Source organism: Lissotriton helveticus, chromosome 4_1, assembly GCF_964261635.1.
Source record: "Lissotriton helveticus chromosome 4_1, aLisHel1.1, whole genome shotgun sequence".
Classification (NCBI taxonomy): domain Eukaryota; kingdom Metazoa; phylum Chordata; class Amphibia; order Caudata; family Salamandridae; genus Lissotriton; species Lissotriton helveticus.
The window spans coordinates 78497240-78515485 of record NC_136063.1 but is presented as its reverse complement, the minus strand read 5'-3'; the positions used below and the strand labels follow the sequence as shown (position 1 = coordinate 78515485).

The 18246-nt window shown below is 48.9% G+C and overlaps 1 protein-coding gene across 1 annotated transcript in view; it reads right to left on the bottom strand.

Moving 5' to 3' along the window:
* Positions 1-228: 228 nt before the first annotated feature.
* LOC144827881 (uncharacterized) overlaps positions 229-18246 on the bottom strand; it is a 247038-nt gene continuing 229020 nt past the window's right edge. The window contains 2 exon segments of the mRNA XM_078686046.1: positions 229-1244; positions 1247-2195. Coding sequence (XP_078542172.1) covers positions 1036-1244; positions 1247-2195 — 1158 coding nt within the window. The 3' untranslated portion in view covers positions 229-1035.

The following is an 18246-nucleotide window of genomic DNA, read 5'->3' as shown; positions in this document are numbered from 1 at the left end:
ATTGGGTGTCACACAATAGGGATCAATGTAGTAATAAATTGGAGATAAGCCAATTAAACACACACTTTTAAGGGTCAGAGTACATGCTCTAAGGCCTGGAATGCAGGATCCACAGGCTCTACAGAGTCATTACACAGCATTAACTCCAGCAACAGTAGGACAAAAAGTATACAGGGATCCTGCAAAAAGACTCTCTGACACAAGAAAGCATTGCTTTTGTTCTTTTAATACAAATAACCTAACAGTATAGCATTTCACCTACTCATAAAATAAAAATAATATAAGTCGTAAAAAAACACCAAATGATAATAAACAGCATATTGCATGTTACAGATCTTCATATGCCATGATGTTTTCTCATGAGAATTAGTCACGTCAGTCACATTGCATTGAGGCTATTATATGGAATTTTGTCATAGTAAGAAATGTTTGAATCTTGCTTTCTTGTTGCAAATAACGTGTTATAGCACATTTATTTTCACAGGTGTCTACATGTGTGCATATGAATTTATGAAAAAAATAGTATTTTCAAAAAAGGACAAACAGCTGATATGGCGAGGGAATCTTAGAAAGCGAGTGGATGGGGTAATACGGACTTAAAAAAAGCTCTTGATCGGACACCATGGCGATGATGATCTTTACCTTTATACTCTCAACATTCCGCACACATTTATAATTACCAGTCATGTGTCAATGTACAGGGAAAGATGACAATGTTTATAATATGAAGAAATTGTAATAATAATAGAATAAGTAAGGTGGAAGAGAGGACTCTTATTGTATTTTGAATTGGTCTTCTGGATTCACTTTTGTATCCATTCTATCTCCCAAATGCTGATATATTTCATGTCCCCTTGCTTCACTAGTTTTCCACATTCAAGGCTATGAGTTGTCTACAATGAATGGATTCTCAGATTATTTTACAATATCTGCATTCTTGTGAAGCTTTTCTCATGTTTGCCACAATGAATTACCTTTATTAAGGGTATCTGAGTGAAGTTTTTCCTAAATTCAGAACAATTAAAAGGTTTCTCATCAGTATGGATTCTCTGAGAGTGATTTCTTATGACTAAAGCTTTCTCTACATTCTGTGCATGGATACGGTTTCTCACCAGTATGGGATAATGGGTGTCTTAAGATAGCTTTCTTCTTAGTGAAGCCTCTCATACATTCAGTACACCAATGCGGTTTCCCACCAGTATGTCTTTTCTGACACCTTAACAGCTTTCCCTTTACAGTAAAGCTTTTCCTGCTTCTACACACTGATAGGGTTTTTCATCAGTGTGGATTCTCTGATGTGTCAAAGTGCCTTTCACAGTAAAGCTTTTCTCGCTTTCTGTACACTGATAGGGTTTCTCACCAGAATGGATTCTTTGATGGCTCAGCAGTGCACCCTTCTCAGTAAAGCTTTTCATGCATTCTGTACACTGATAGGGTTTCTCACGAGTATGGATTCTCTGATGGGTGAACAGCATACCATTCTGAGTAAAGCTTTTCAAGCATTCTGTACACTGATAGGGTTTCTCACCAGTATGGATTCTCAGATGCCTCAATAGCGTACACTTCTGAGTAAAGCTTTTCCCGCATTCTGTACACTGATAGGGTTTATCACCAGTGTGGATTCTCTGATGCATTAACAAATTGATTTTCATAGTAAAGCTTTTCCCGCATTCTGTACATGGATAGGGTTTCTCACCAGTGTGGATTCTGTGATGTTTCAACAAATGGCTTTTCACAGTAAAGCGTTTCCTGCATTCTGTGCAATGATAGGGTTTCTCGCCAATATGGATTCTCTGATGACTCAACAGTGTACCCTTTTGAGTAAAGCTTTTCCCACATTCTGTACACTGAAAGGGTTTCTCACCAATATGGATTCTCTGATGACTCAACAGTGTACACTTCTGAGTAAAGCTTTTCCCGCATTCTGTGCAATGATAGGGTTTCTCACCAGTGTGGATTCTCTGATGCCTCAATAGCGTAACCTTAAGAGTAAACCTTTTTCCACATTCTGTGCAGTCAAAGGGTTTCTCTCCAGTATGGTCTATCTGGGGTTTCAAAAAACTGAATGTTTTAATGAAGCTTTGCCTACATTCTGTATTTTGATAGGGTTTATCGGCAGAATGGCATGTCTGATGCATCTTCAGTGTGCTGTTCTCACTGAAGCTTTTCCTAAATTTTGTACAGTGACAGGGTTTCTAACAAGCATGGGTACTCTGATGAATCTGATCTATGCTTTTCCAAGTGGAGATGTTGTCACTTTCGGTACACTGATGGGGTTCCTCACCAGCATACATTATCCTATGCTTCACTATTGAATCTTTTTGCACTTGCTGTACAGTCGCATGGTTTCTAACCAGTATGGACGATATGACAACAGTGATTTCTCCTCAGCAAAGTTTTTCTCACATTCATTACAGTGAAAGTGTTTCTCACTAGCAGTTGCTTTACCAGTGTAACATTCTCAGTGTAGCTAATCTCACATACTGTACAATTATAGCGATCATCACCTGTATGGACTCTCTGCGCTCTTAACAGCTTCTTTAGTTTAGTGGAGCTTTTTCCACATTCTATACACTGGTACGACCCAACCTCAGAATGAACTATTTTATGCCTGTGCAGCGAAGACACCTCAGTGCTTGTTTATCCACAGTCTAAATGCAGCTAGATTTTCTCCCTTGTAAGCATTCTACGATATTTCAACAGAAATGCTCGGGGGTCCGCTTTTCTCACACTCCTTACACTGGTATGACTTATCCTCAGGATATTCAGATTAACTGCTCTAATTTCAGATTATAATTACAATTGTGGGAGTCCTGAGTCAACCAAAGGTTTTCACACTCAGTATACTCAAAGGGATGATCTCTGGTGTGCATCTTTTAAAACTGTCCATAAAGATGAGCTCTGCATGAGCTAGGTCTGTGTTTTTCTCCACGTATATATCATAGGATGTGTATCCAGGTCCAACCTCCAGCAGATGGTTTTCTCAGACTCTACACACTGATACAGTTGATTATCTGGTGCTGGGGTGCTGCAGGTCTCTTCATCCGGTTCTTTGATACTGTGAATAAGAAACAAATCTCTGTGAGGATGGGAATGAAATCAAAGGGACTATTTTATTCATTTATTTATTTATACAGCACATCATTCATCCATATGGATATCATGGCGCTAAGGACCGCATATTATAAGTGAGGGTAGAGTTCTGACAGAGGGTCTCTAGATTACTAAACAGGTCTTGGGAAACAGATGCGTTTTTATTTTTTTCCCTGAATATTAGGTAATAAGCCTAAGTTCTAGAGGTAATTCATTACAGCGAGTCGCTGCTAGATGTGAAAAGGAGCGACCTCCAGCCCTGCTCTTCTTGATGGGCTTGGTGTTTGCCCGTGCATGACCTCAAGTTCTCAACTCTGTCATGAAGAATTCTAGGGCCCAACTGGTGTAGGACTTTGTACTGTAATATTTTTAATTAGGCCCTTTGACGCACAGGGAGACAGTGGAGCGTCATGCATTTTGACGCTGAACTGTACCTGCTTTTGTTGCATACCAGTTTGGCTGACGCATTCTGCACCATCTGCAGTCGAGTGAGGAGGTAGTGCGTTCCCATAGTCCAATTTGCTAATGTGCAGGGCTTGGACGATGGTCTTCCTACACTCTAGAGCAGGGGTCTTCAAACTGTGGGGCACGACCCCCAGGAGGGCCGTGGAGCGATGCAAAGGGGGTCACGCCTTCACAGTGTCACTTCTGCCCTGGCCTCCACAGCTTCACCCCCTCCGCCTCCCCCATCCTGTGTCTCAGCCCGGGCCGCTGCAGTGCAGCTCACGCTCCTGGGGCCTCAGCTGGGCAGTATCTGGAGTCTTATCTCCGGCCCGAGTTTTTCACAGGTCTTTAAAGACCATTAGCATATTTACATGCCTTTGTTAACTGATTACCAAAGCTTCGTTTTTTTATGGTTCCAGTACCCCCTAGGCCCCCACTCTGCCTATTAATTACATTTGTATTTTTACACTTACTGCTGTAGTGTGAGAATGCATTTATTGAAAAGAAATATAAAGTTGTGTTGCCAAAAGAAACATGCCTGCTATGTGTTGTTTAAAGATCCTGCAGAGACCTGCTCTTGACACTAAATTGAGTTATAAATAAAATAGTATGTATTAATTAGTTATGTGACTTTTCTGTCTTTATTCTCTTTAATTATTAGTCATGGATCATTGAGGCATCCATAGAACACAATTAAAAGTGCTTTCAATTTTTTATTGTTGTTCTAAGTATTCACAGATAAGTGCAAAAAATACAGCTGTAGGTGACTGCTTATTTCTGGGCCAGCAAAATAATGAGCTGGTAACCCTAATCATTAGACTGGAAGTTTGTTGCAGGATCAGCACATTATTTATTTCCTCCACCCTCGAACCCTGATTAATGCCATTATAGCAATAGTTTAACTTATATCTGAAACCCTATGCTTCATGTTTCTGGGAATGCACCCTGCTTTCAGACTACTCACTTCTCATTCTTGCCTTCACTTTCACGTTCACCCTGCACTCCCAGCAATCACAATGCACTCACACTGATCACAATGCACTCACACTGATCACAATGCAATCACACTGATCACAATGCACTCACACTGATCACCATGCACTCATAGTGATCACCATGCACTCATAGCGATCACCATGCACTCATAGCGATCACCATGCACTCATAGCGATCACAATGCACTCACACTGATCACAATGCACTCACACTGATCACCATGCACTCACAGCAATCACCATGCACTCACAGCAATCACAATGCACTCACAGCAATCATACTGCACTCACACTGATCACCATGCACTCACACTATTCACCCGCTCACCCTGCACTCACACTGATCACAATGCACTCACACTGATCAAACTGCACTCACAGCGATCACCATGCACTCACAGCGATCACCATGCACTCATAGCGATCACCATGCACTCATAGCGATCACCATGCACTCATAGCGATCACCATGCACTCATAGCGATCACCATGCACTCATAGCGATCACCATGCACTCATAGCGATCACCATGCACTCATAGCGATCACCATGCACTCACACTGATCACCATGCACTCACAGCAATCACAATGCACTCACAGCAATCATACTGCACTCACACTGATCACCATGCACTCACACTATTCACCCGCTCACCCTGCACTCACACTGATCACCATGCACTCACACTGATCACCATGCACTCACACTGATCACCATGCACTCATAGCGATCACAATGCACTCACACTGATCACAATGCACTCACACTGATCACCATGCACTCACAGCAATCACAATGCACTCACAGCAATCACAATGCACTCACAGCAATCACAATGCACTCACAGCAATCACAATGCACTCACAGCAATCACAATGCACTCACAGCAATCACAATGCACTCACACTGATCACCATGCACTCACACTATTCACCCGCTCACCCTGCACTCACACTGATCACCATGCACTCACACTGATCACCATGCACTCACACCGATCACCATGCACTCACACGATCACCATGCACTCACACCGATCGACATGCACTCACACCGATCACCATGCATGCACTCACACCAATCACCATGCATGCACTCACACCAATCACCATGCATGCACTCACACCGATCACCATGCATGCACTCACACCGATCACCATGCACTCACACCGATCACCATGCACTCACACCGATCACCATGCACTCACACCGATCACCATGCACTCACACCGATCACCATGCACTCACACCAATCACCATGCACTCACACCGATCACCATGCACTCACACCGATCACCATGCACTCACACCGATCACCATGCACTCACACCGATCACCATGCACTCACACCGATCACCATGCACTCACACCGATCACCATGCACTCACACCGATCGACATGCACTCACACCGATCACCATGCATGCACTCACACCGATCACCATGCACTCACACCGATCACCATGCACTCACACCGATCACCATGCACTCACACCGATCACCATGCACTCACACCAATCACCATGCACTCACACCAATCACCATGCACTCACACCAATCACCATGCACTCACACCAATCACCATGCACTCACACCAATCACCATGCACTCACACCAATCACCATGCACTCACACCAATCACCATGCACTCACACCAATCACCATGCACTCACACCAATCACCATGCACTCACACCAATCACCATGCACTCACACCAATCACCATGCACTCACACCAATCACCATGCACTCACACCAATCACCATGCACTCACACCAATCACCATGCACTCACACCAATCACCATGCACTCACACCAATCACCATGCACTCACACCAAACACCATGCACTCACACCGATCACCATGCACTCACACCGATCACCATGCACTCACACCGATCACCATGCACTCACACCGATCGCCATGCACTCACACCGATCGCCATGCACTCACACCGATCGCCATGCACTCACACCGATCGACATGCACTCACACCGATCGACATGCACTCACACCGATCACCATGCACTCACACCAATCACCATGCACTCACACCAATCACCATGCACTCACACCAATCACCATGCACTCACACCAATCACCATGCACTCACACCAATCACCATGCACTCACACCAATCACCATGCACTCACAGTGATCACAATGCACTCACACTGATTGCCATGCACTCACACCGATCACCATGCACTCACACCAATCACCCTGCACTCACAGTGATCACAATGCACTCACACCGATTGCCATGCACTCACACCGATCACCATGCACTCACACGATCACCATGCACTCACACCGATCGACATGCACTCACACCGATCGACATGCACTCACACCATTCACCCACTCACCCTGCACTCACAGTGATCACAATGCACTCACACCGATCGCCATGCATGCACTCACACCGATCACCATGCATGCACTCACACCGATCACCATGCATGCACTCACACCGATCACCATGCATGCACTCACACTGATCACCATGCACTCACACCGATCACCATGCACTCACACCGATCACCATGCACTCACACCGATCACCATGCACTCACACCGATCACCATGCACTCACACCGATCACCATGCACTCACACCGATCACATTGCACTCACACCGATCACCATGCACTCACACCGATCACCATGCACTCACACGATCACCATGCACTCACACCGATCGACATGCACTCACACCAATCACCATGCACTCACACCATTCACCCGCTCACCCTGCACTCACAGTGATCACAATGCACTCACAGTGATCACAATGCACTCACACCGATCACCATGCATGCACTCACACCGATCACCATGCATGCACTCACACCGATCACCATGCATGCACTCACACTGATCACCATGCACTCACACCGATCACCATGCACTCACACCGATCACCATGCACTCACACCGATCACCATGCACTCACACCGATCACCATGCACTCACACCGATCACCATGCACTCACACCGATCACCATGCACTCACACGATCACCATGCACTCACACCGTTCGACATGCACTCACACCAATCACCATGCACTCACACCATTCACCCGCTCACCCTGCACTCACAGTGATCACAATGCACTCACAGTGATCACAATGCACTCACACCGATCACCATGCATGCACTCACACCGATCACCATGCATGCACTCACACCGATCACCATGCATGCACTCACACCGATCACCATGCACTCACACCGATCACCATGCACTCACACCGATCACCATGCACTCACACCAATCACCATGCACTCACACCAATCACCATGCACTCACACCAATCACCATGCACTCACACCAATCACCATGCACTCACACCAATCACCATGCACTCACACCAATCACCATGCACTCACACCAATCACCATGCACTCACACCAATCACCATGCACTCACACCAATCACCATGCACTCACACCAATCACCATGCACTCACACCAATCACCATGCACTCACACCATTCACCCGCTCACCCTGCACTCACAGTGATCACAATGCACTCACACCGATCGACATACACTCACACCGATCGACATACACTCACACCGATCACCATGCATGCACTCACACCGATCACCATGCATGCACTCACACCGATCACCATGCACTCACACCGATCACCATGCACTCACACCGATCACCATGCACTCACACCGATCACCATGCACTCACCCCGATCACCATGCACTCACACTGATCACCATGCACTCACACCAATCACCATGCACTCACACCAATCACCATGCACTCACACCAATCACCATGCACTCACACCAATCACCATGCACTCACACCAATCACCATGCACTCACACCAATCACCATGCACTCACACCAATCACCATGCACTCACACCATTCACCCGCTCACCCTGCACTCACAGTGATCACAATGCACTCACACCGATTGCCATGCACGCACACGATCACCATGCACTCACACGATCACCATGCACTCACACCGATCGACATGCACTCACACCGATCGACATGCACTCACACCGATCACCATGCATGCACTCACACCGATCACCATGCATGCACTTACACTGATCACCATGCACTCACACTGATCACCATGCACTCACACTGATCACCATGCACTCACACCAATCACCATGCACTCACACCAATCACCATGCACTCACACCAATCACCATGCACTCACACCAATCACCATGCACTCACATCAATCACCATGCACTCACACCAATCACCATGCACTCACACCAATCACCATGCACTCACACCAATCACCATGCACTCACACCAATCACCATGCACTCACACCAATCACCATGCACTCACACCAATCACCATGCACTCACACCAATCACCATGCACTCACACCAATCGCCATGAACTCACACCAATCACCATGAACTCACACCAATCACCATGCACTCACTCCAATCACCATGCACTCACACCAATCACCATGCACTCACACCAATCACCATGCACTCACACCAATCACCATGCACTCACACCAATCACCATGCACTCACACCAATCACCATGCACTCACACCAATCACCATGCACTCACACCAATCACCATGCACTCACACCAATCACCATGCACTCACACCATTCACCATGCACTCAAACCATTCACCCGCTCACCCTGCACTCACAGTGATCACAATGCACTCACACTGATCGCCATGCACTCACAACATTCACCCACTCACCCTGCACTCACAGTGATCACAATGCACTCACACTGATCACCATGCACTCACACCATTCACCCGCTCACCCTGCACTCACAGTGATCACAATGCACTCACACTGATCACAGTGCACTCACACTGATTGCCATGCACTCACAACATTCACCCACTCACCCTGCACTCACAGTGATCACAATGCACTCACACTGATCACAATGCACTCACATCATTCACCCGCTCACCAAGCACCATGCACTCACACCATTCACCCGCTCACCCTGCACTCAGTAATCACAATGCACTCACACTGATCACAGTGCTCACACTGATCACCAAGCACTCACAACATTCACCCACTCACCCTGCACCTACAGTGATCACAATGCACTCACACTGATCACAATGCACTCACACCATTCACCCGCTCACCCTGCACTCACAGTGATCATAATGCACTCACACTGATCACAATGCACTCACACTGATCACAATGCACTCACAACATTCACCCACTCACCCTGCACTCTCAGTGATCATAATGTACTCACACTGATCACCATGCACTCACAACATTCACCCGCTCACCCTGCTCTCACAGTGATCACTCTGCACTAAAAATTCGCTTGCATTGTTCACTCTGTACCTCACCCTGCAGTCACACGAGCACACTTCTCACCTTGCACTCATGTGACACTCCACTCACCTGTCCCCCCTTACTGCTCAATCTGTAGCTCACTCAAACAAGGCCATCACTAACCATGCACTAATTCGTCCCACTCTGCACTTACAGCCAAACCCAAATTCATATGGTCACCTCACTCACCCTGCAGTCACTCCCTTTACCCTACTCTCACACTATTGCATTGCTCACCGTGCAGTCACATGGGCACTCTTGTCACCCACACAGTGCAGAAGGTTAAAGTGCCTGGTACAAAGAAGATGTACCATGCACATCACTGAACTGAGTGTGAGTAAACTGTGAGTAACGCTATAAAAAAATGAAATGTTTGTCAAACAGGTGCTATAGAGAGATGAGGTGTATTGTTGGTGAGTGGTAGTGAGGGAATTCATGGAGAAGGTGGAAAGACTGTTGCACCGTGTGCGACCAGTGCTTGGACAAGCCCTGGCTGGGAGTGTTAACCCCCCCCCCCCCCCGAAGTTCGGGTCTAGTGGATCCCCTGCTTCTGCCTATTATTTACATTTGTAGTGCGCTACTGTTACCAAAAGGTGTCCTGGGGCTAATACCCATCTGGATGCAATGTGAGAGAGGGATCCGGGGTTGAGAGAGGAGAGAAGAGAGGGATAGAAGGAAGGGGGTGAGAGGAAAGGGGCATGGGTAAACTGCTTAACTCTGCACAAGACCGCCACGGTTTCAATGCACCCTTGCTGCTCCCGGCCATGGCCAGGTGAGCTTCTAATGTGACAGCGCGCATTCCTGCGGATTGGGAGGCCCTTCACAGAGGTTGACTAGACATCTTTCTGATGTTAATTGCTGTATTTTGGTTATAAACTCGTACTGATGGGGTGAAATCTTTCCTCAGTATTACTGTGTTTAAAAAAAATCTAAATAATAAAGCAATGCTACCCCAAAATACGCAGCATCACAGAACATTATTTACATTATCTACTCACACAATTTAGTCAAGCCTGTCGCATAATTTGGTCCTCACCTTCCTCATAACCTAGAGGTTTAGAAATTTGTCAGGAGGGGGACCTTACGTTTGAAAATGTTGACAGGGGGGTCTCGGCATCCAAAAGTTTGAAGACCTCTGCTCTAGAGGGATTGCTTGAAAGAGTCTTTTTAGCCATTTTACTGTTGCAAAGCTTTTCCTACAAAGTGCACGGACACGGTTCTGCATGGTTAGTGCGTTATGAACAAGAATGCCTAAATTTTTGCAACCTGTTTAGGTGCGGGTGCATTGCCCAGTGATAAGGGCCACCAGGTTGCATTCCAGACTGAAAGTGCTGCTTCAAAGAGTAGAATCTCAGATTTGTCTGCATTCAGTTTCAGACAGTAATCGGACATCCAAGCTGCCATTTCCGAGAGGCAGTTGGTTAGTCTAATCCTCGTATCTTTGAGCCCATCAAGAGAAATTAACAGTTTTGTATCGTCTGCGTAAGAACAGATACGGACTTCCGATTTTTCGCTGATTTTTTCCAATGATGATACGTAAACATTAAGAAGAGTAGTGCTATAAAAGGGGACTATAAAAACAAGCATTTGCAATGCAATAGGTCTCGCGTTTAGGCAGGTTTAAGCTATTGGCATTGTAAATGAAAATGCCTTTTATTTATGTTTTAAAAACCAAAACATAAATAAAAGGAATTGCCGTTTACAATGCCAATAGCTCAAACTGGCATAAATGGGAGACCTGTTGCATTGCAAATGCTTGTTGTTCGTGTCCCTAAAGTCTCTTGCTTTGTGCTGTGCTCAACCTTTTCATGTAATTAGCACTTGAAAGTGCTTTATAAATTCAGTAAAATAATTAAATAGGAAGAGTGCAGTGTCTAAATAAATTCAAATTGAACAATTAAACACACAAGAATAGAAGAGTAAAGAATACAAATAGAAAAGAAATAAATAAAATAAAACTGAATAGATTGAATTGACATAAGAAACCTCAGCATACTCATAAAGCGCTTCATGCTGTTAACGATTCAAATTAAACACACTCTTGAACTTTAAACAATGTCACCCGCTCAACATGCTTCTGTTGTGTATCAAGGACGGTTCTCGCCATGGTCGGTAACATTTCCACCTAGGAGCATCGCTCACCTCTTTCCAGCATTCATCTCGACAAGTCAAGGGACGTGTGAGAGAAATGTGACGCTTGCCAGAGAGCACTACACACGGCGCAGCTGAACAATGTTGACCACCAGTGGTTGCAACTGTTGTCCGGAGTCAGGATTGATACACCGCTTGCCCCACGACCGCTGCCTCTCACACCGGCCCAGGCCTTGGCTGCGTTTCTGCGTGGTCCCTGAGCTCTAGTAGGTGCGCGTGGAAGCTTACGAAGCAACAGATGCTGAGGAGCTCTTCTGCTCCCACCGACCTATGATTTATAGTCACATATATCCCAAAAGAAGCAGCATGTAGAGTCCACAGAGGGGTCAGGGAAACCAAAAGAACAGGTGCCGAAAGATCGCATGTGGTCGCAACACATAATAAACAAGCTGAGTGAGGATCGCCGGGCGCGAAACAGCGCGGTGAGAGTGCACGAGACGCAGTGCCGTGAGCTTGCACATCGGTGTAAGCTGAAGATCACCGGAGAAGACCCGCCGACCTCCGAGTCTGCCTGCTGCCGAGACTGACCCGCTGCAAGGAGACGCGGAAAGAGCCCGGTGAGTGTGGGGGTGTGTGGGGGAGAGAGGGAGGGGATGTGTGTGTGTGTGTGTGTGTGCCGGTGTGCCTGTGTGTGTGTGTGCCTGTGTGTGTGTGTGCGCGTGCCTGTAGGTGTGCGTCCACATTCCCGAATCGCTGCACATGCCCCCGTCTGTCTCCTTTCAGAGGCATCTCAGCAGCAATAGGTCTCGAGCGAGACCTAAACGCGCACAAGCTGTTCCACTGTGAAGCGCGTTCACAGACCTGAATTGGCTCGTGCCCAGACCTGAATCGGCTCGTGCCCAGGTCTGTCTCCCTTGGGAGGAAACACGGCGACTATAAGTCTTGTTGGCGGCAGCGCTTCGTGCTGCAACGCCAGCAAGACCTAAAAAGGGACTATAAAGGACAGAAAACTGGATGAGGAAGGAGTGATCATGAAGGGGAAAGGCAGAGAAGGAGGGAGGTGCCTCCACTGAACTGTTCAGACTGTTTTGAAAAAATGTGTGCACCTTAACATGACACTTAACTAGTTGCTAGCCCAGCTACAGCACCAGTACTCTCAAGAGTAACCAATAACTTCAAGGACTAGTAGAGTGTGTGAACAATCCCTCCGCTGACTCAGACTCTGCTGACTCAGACTCCACGTACCAGATCCATAGAACCGCCTTAGAATCTTATTGACTTTGTGAACTAAACTTCCATAATGCAAGTAATACTGGATTACTTCTCTGAGCAAATTAGCAATTAGTTTGTTTTCTCCCATAAAACAGTGATGTGAGGGCATGTCATGCCATTTCAAAAACCCATATAGAGGTTTTCAAGTAGAATATTTCTCCTCTTGTCTCTCATTGACTCTAACCGGGTAAGAAAGCACGAAACAACCAACAGAGAATAGCTACGGACAAGTAGTCTTTAGAGGTATATATTCTATATTTAGTAAACCACTACAAGTAAAAGGCACACATCAGTGAATCATAAATCACACAAACATACATGGGAGTAGACAGCCAAGAATTATTTATAATCCCAACACAGGCAGCCCTACCTTGCAGAGCACATGTGGGATCCAAGACAGCCAAGGCCTGGTTTGGTGAGGAATGGTAGACAACCTCCTTCTCTCGCAAGATAAGAATCCAGGACCATGAGAGCCTCCCCAGCCTTGTAAAGTAAGCTATATCACTTAGGAAGCCCACTCACACCCATCAGCAATCTTTTCCTGAAGGTTTCTCCAACCATAACACCATGCTGTTCCAAGGGAATAGGGGTTGGGGCATGAGGTGTGATAAAGGTTCAGGGGGATCTGAGAGGGTGACACTCACCTCTGCCAGAAACCACTGAGCATGCTCACCACAGAATTGACTGCTGGGCAAATAGTCACCTCCCTAAGACTGAGCATGACGGGGAGTGTCTGACCACCTCCCTTCTGCATGGATTAAATGTTGTTTCCTTAGTAGAGAGGGGATTTTTGAGTCACAAAATAGAGACCTGGTCCTGAACACACAAAAACTGGCACTAGACTAACCCCAGATTACCTTTCATTCATACATTTTCTACACAACCATTTTGCCCCAAAGTCCCTCACCCTTTAGGCACACACTCCCAAAAGACCAATAATTCTTTCCCAGCTCTCTATGCATTCCACACATACCAAGGGTGGAACACGAACATTCTAAAGTTCATAGTCCACAGGGTAAAAATCACTTTCCAGAGAGAGCTCAGATCTACAATCCTGCAGGGTCTGACACGGCATGATTTAGGGGCAAGGGCGGAAATCATCATCCTCCTCAGCACCCCAAGAAACACAATGTTTCCAGTAATCAGCTTTGGCAGAGGGGTAGCACACAGCCATTGATGTCTGCCACTTCCACTGCAAATCAAGAGTGCTTGCATATCCTTGCTCAGTCTCCAACCACGAAGGTGGAGAATGTTTTGTTCATGTTGTATTTCTTTAACCTACAGCAGGCCTATTCTGAAGTTGAGGCTCTTTATGATTCAATACAATTTAAAGTGAACACTAGATGTGCAAGTGATTTCAAATGTAACTTCCAGTGCGAGAGGATTAGAAAAAACACAATGCATATAGTGATTACAAAGGTACAATCCAGGATCATTATAGTGTATGCACTAGCCGGTGACAATTACATTTTTTGTATAAGGGAGTCTTATCGCATTCCCATTCAGAGTCCTCACCCCAATCTAAGTGATGCCTCATCTTTCTCCTTAGTAATATCCAACAACACTCCCATGTGGGACCGGTGCCCCATCTATCAGTGATGTCTCATCTCTCTCATGACCCATGGAAATACACCAAAGTCACCCCTCTTTTGCAAAAACCTGTGCTTGAAGCAGCTAGATTAGGAAACTATCAATCAATTTCTCTCCTAGAGTTTCCATTGTTCAGTGTTCCTCTGATGATACAGGTAATTCAGAGGAGCACTTGGGCTGCAGGAGCCCCGGGGAACACTGAGACGACAGACAGCCCAGGGTAGAACTGGGGCAGCATGAAGGCTAGAATGAGTCCGGAGGCTGCAGGGGGCTCAGAGGAGCACTGAGGCTGCAGGGGGCTCAGATGAGCACTGGGGCTGCAGGGGGCTCAGATGAGCACTGGGGCTCAGATGAGCATTATAGTTGCAGGGGGGATCAGAGAAGCACTGAGGCTGTAGGGGTGGCTCAGAGGAGCACTGAGACTGCAGATACCTCAGAGGAGAACTGAGGCTGAAGGTGGCTCAAAAGAGAACTGGGGCTGAAGGGGGCTCAGAGGAGCTGTAAGGCTGCAGGGAGCTCAGAGGAGCACCGAGGTAAGCAGGATCTCAGAGGAGCACTGAGGTAAGCAGGAGCTCAGAGGTGCACTGAGGCTGCAGCAAGCTCAGAGGTGAACTGAGGCTACAGATGGATCAGAGGAGCAGTGAGGCTACAGGGGGCTCAGAGTGGACACTGAGCCTGCAGGGAGCTAAGATAAACACTGAGGATACAGTGAGCTTTGGGGAGCACCAAGGCTGCTGGGAGCTCAGAGCGGCACTGTGGCTGTAAAGGGCTTAGAGGAGCACAAGGTCTGCAGCAATCTCATAGGGGTAATGAGGCCACAGGGAGCTCAGACAAACATTGAGGCTGCAGAGGGCTGAGAGGAGCACTGAGGCTGGAGAGAGGTCAGAACAGCACTGTGGCTGCAGGGGGCTCAGAGAAACACTGAGGCTGCAGGGGACTCAAAGGAGCACGGAGGCTGCAGGGGGCTTAAATGAGCACTGAGGCTGCAGGGGGCTAAAAGGAGCACTGAGGCTGCAGGGGGTTCAAAGGAGCACTGAGGCTGCAGGGGGTTCAAAGGAGCACTGGGGCTCTAGGAGATCAGAGGAGCACTGAGGCTGGAGGGGGCTCAAAGAAGCACTGAGGCTGCAGGGGGCTCAAAGGAGCACTGAGGCTGCAGGGGGCTCAGAGGAGCACTGAGGCTGCATGGAGCTCAGGGGCGCACTGAGGCTGCAGGGAGCTAAGGGGAGCACCGAGGCTGCATGGAACGTAGGGGAGCACAGAAGCTGCAAGGAGCTTAGGGGAGCACCCAGGCTGCAAGGAGCTTAGGGGAGCACCCAGGCTGCAGGGAGCTTTGGGGCTCACCCAGGATGCATGGAGCTCAGAGGAGCACTGAGGCTGCAGGGGACTCAGAGGAGCACTGAGGCTTCAGGGGGCCCAGAGGAGCACAGAGGCTTCAGGGGGCTCAGAGGAGCACTGAGGCTGCAGGGGGCTCAAAGGAGCACTGAAGCTGCAGGGGCTCAAAGGAGCACTGAGGCTGCAGGGGCTCAAAGGAGCACTGAGGCTGCAGGGGCTCAAAGGAGCACTGAGGCTGCAGGGGGTGAGAGGGGCACTGAGGCTGCAGGGGGCTGAGAGGGTCACTGAGGCTGGAGGGGGCTGAGAGGAGCACTGAGGCTGAGAGGGTCACTGAGGCTGGAGGGGGCTGAGAGGAGAAATGAAGCTGCAGGAAGCTCAGGAGAGCACTGAGGCTGCAGAGGCTCAGAGGAGCACAAAGGCTGTAGGAGGCTCAAAGGAGCACTGAGGCTCCAGGGGCTCAGAGGAGGACTGAGGCTGTGAGGGCTCAGAGGAGCACTGAGGCTGCAGGGGGCTCAAAGGAGCACTGAGGCTGCAGGGGGCTCAAAGGAGCACTGAGGCTGCAGGGGGCTGAGAGGAGCACTGAGGATGCAGGGGGCTGAGAGGAGCACTGAGGCTGGAGGGGGCTGAGAGGAACGGAGCACTGAGGCTGGAGGGGGCTGAGAGGAACGGAGCACTGAGGCTGGAGGGGGATGAGAGGAGCACTGAGGCTGGAGGGGGCTCAGAGGAGCACTAAGACTGAGGGGAGCTCAGAGGAGTACTAATGTTTCGGGGGGAGCTTGCAGGCAGCTCAGAAAGCACTGAGCCTTCAGGGGTCTCAGAAGTGCACTAAGGCTGTAGGGAGCTCAGATGAGCATTGAGGCTTTAGGGAGCTCTGAGAGCACTCTGGCTGAATAGTGCTCAGAAGAGCACCACGGCTGTGGGGGCTCAGAGGAGCACCGAGGATGTGGGGGGACAGAGCAGCACTAATACTACAGGCAGCTCAGAGGAGCACCAAGGGTGCAGGGAGGCTCAGGAATACTGAGGCTGTAGGATACTAAGCGTGGTACTGTGGGTGCAGGGAAACAAGAGAAGCACGGAGTCTGCAGGGGTTCAGGGGAGCAGTGAGGCTGCACAGGGTGAGTGGAGGGAGCTCAGAAGAGCACAGAGGTTGCATGGGGCTCGGAGGAGCTCTGATGCTACAGGGGGCTAAGAAGAGCTCTGATGCTACAGGGGGCTGAGAGGAGCACTGAAGTTACAGGGATCTCAGAGGAGCACCGAGGCTGCAGGGGGTCCAAGGAGCACCAAAGGTGTAACACCTCAGAGGTGCACTGAGACTGTAGGGGGGATCAGAGGAGCACAGAGGATGCAGGGGCTCAGAGGAGCACCGGAGGGTAGGGCACTCAGATGCAGCGACACAGACTGGTCAGTGGTGCACTAAGGCAACACAGGTGCTCAGAAGCAGCCATGGCAAGTCACCTCGCCGTGGACTCCACCGACTGCGGCCGCCGCTGGGAGGTATGATTGCGACCTGCGCTCCCCCGGCCTGCCGAGACTTTCGCCGATTTTCGCAGCAGCTGACGGGACATAATATTATCCAGCTTCACTTTGGCGGCGACCCCCACCGAGGGAATCCTCCCAGCGCCTGCCTGACTCCAAGATGGCGGCCGGCGGCGACATTCAGATGGCGATCGCTGCTTCCACTGGCTCGCCCTAACCTCTCTCCGGCCGCCTGTTAATCCTGCGGCCCTCTCTCGGATTTTCTGGCCTGCCTCCCGACCTGCTGCCGGTTTGGGGCCACTGCCATTACCGGAATGCCCTGCGGTCCTGCAGCACGGGCCGGATCTCCGGATCACTCACCCCTCCCCCCCACATGGCACCAGTGTTGTGAATGTGCCGTGCAAGGCTGCATTGCTCCCGGAGTCCACACTGCTTGCCCCCCTGCCGGCCCGCCGCCGATTCCCACACATCTTCCAGGGCGGTTGAATCCACACAACACCCACCGGCTGCCGTGCCAGCGCCACACGGCCAACGCGCGACCACACCAACAGCGTCAACACGGACTTCACCACCTTGCGCACCCTCACCACCACCGAGCCGGCTGACC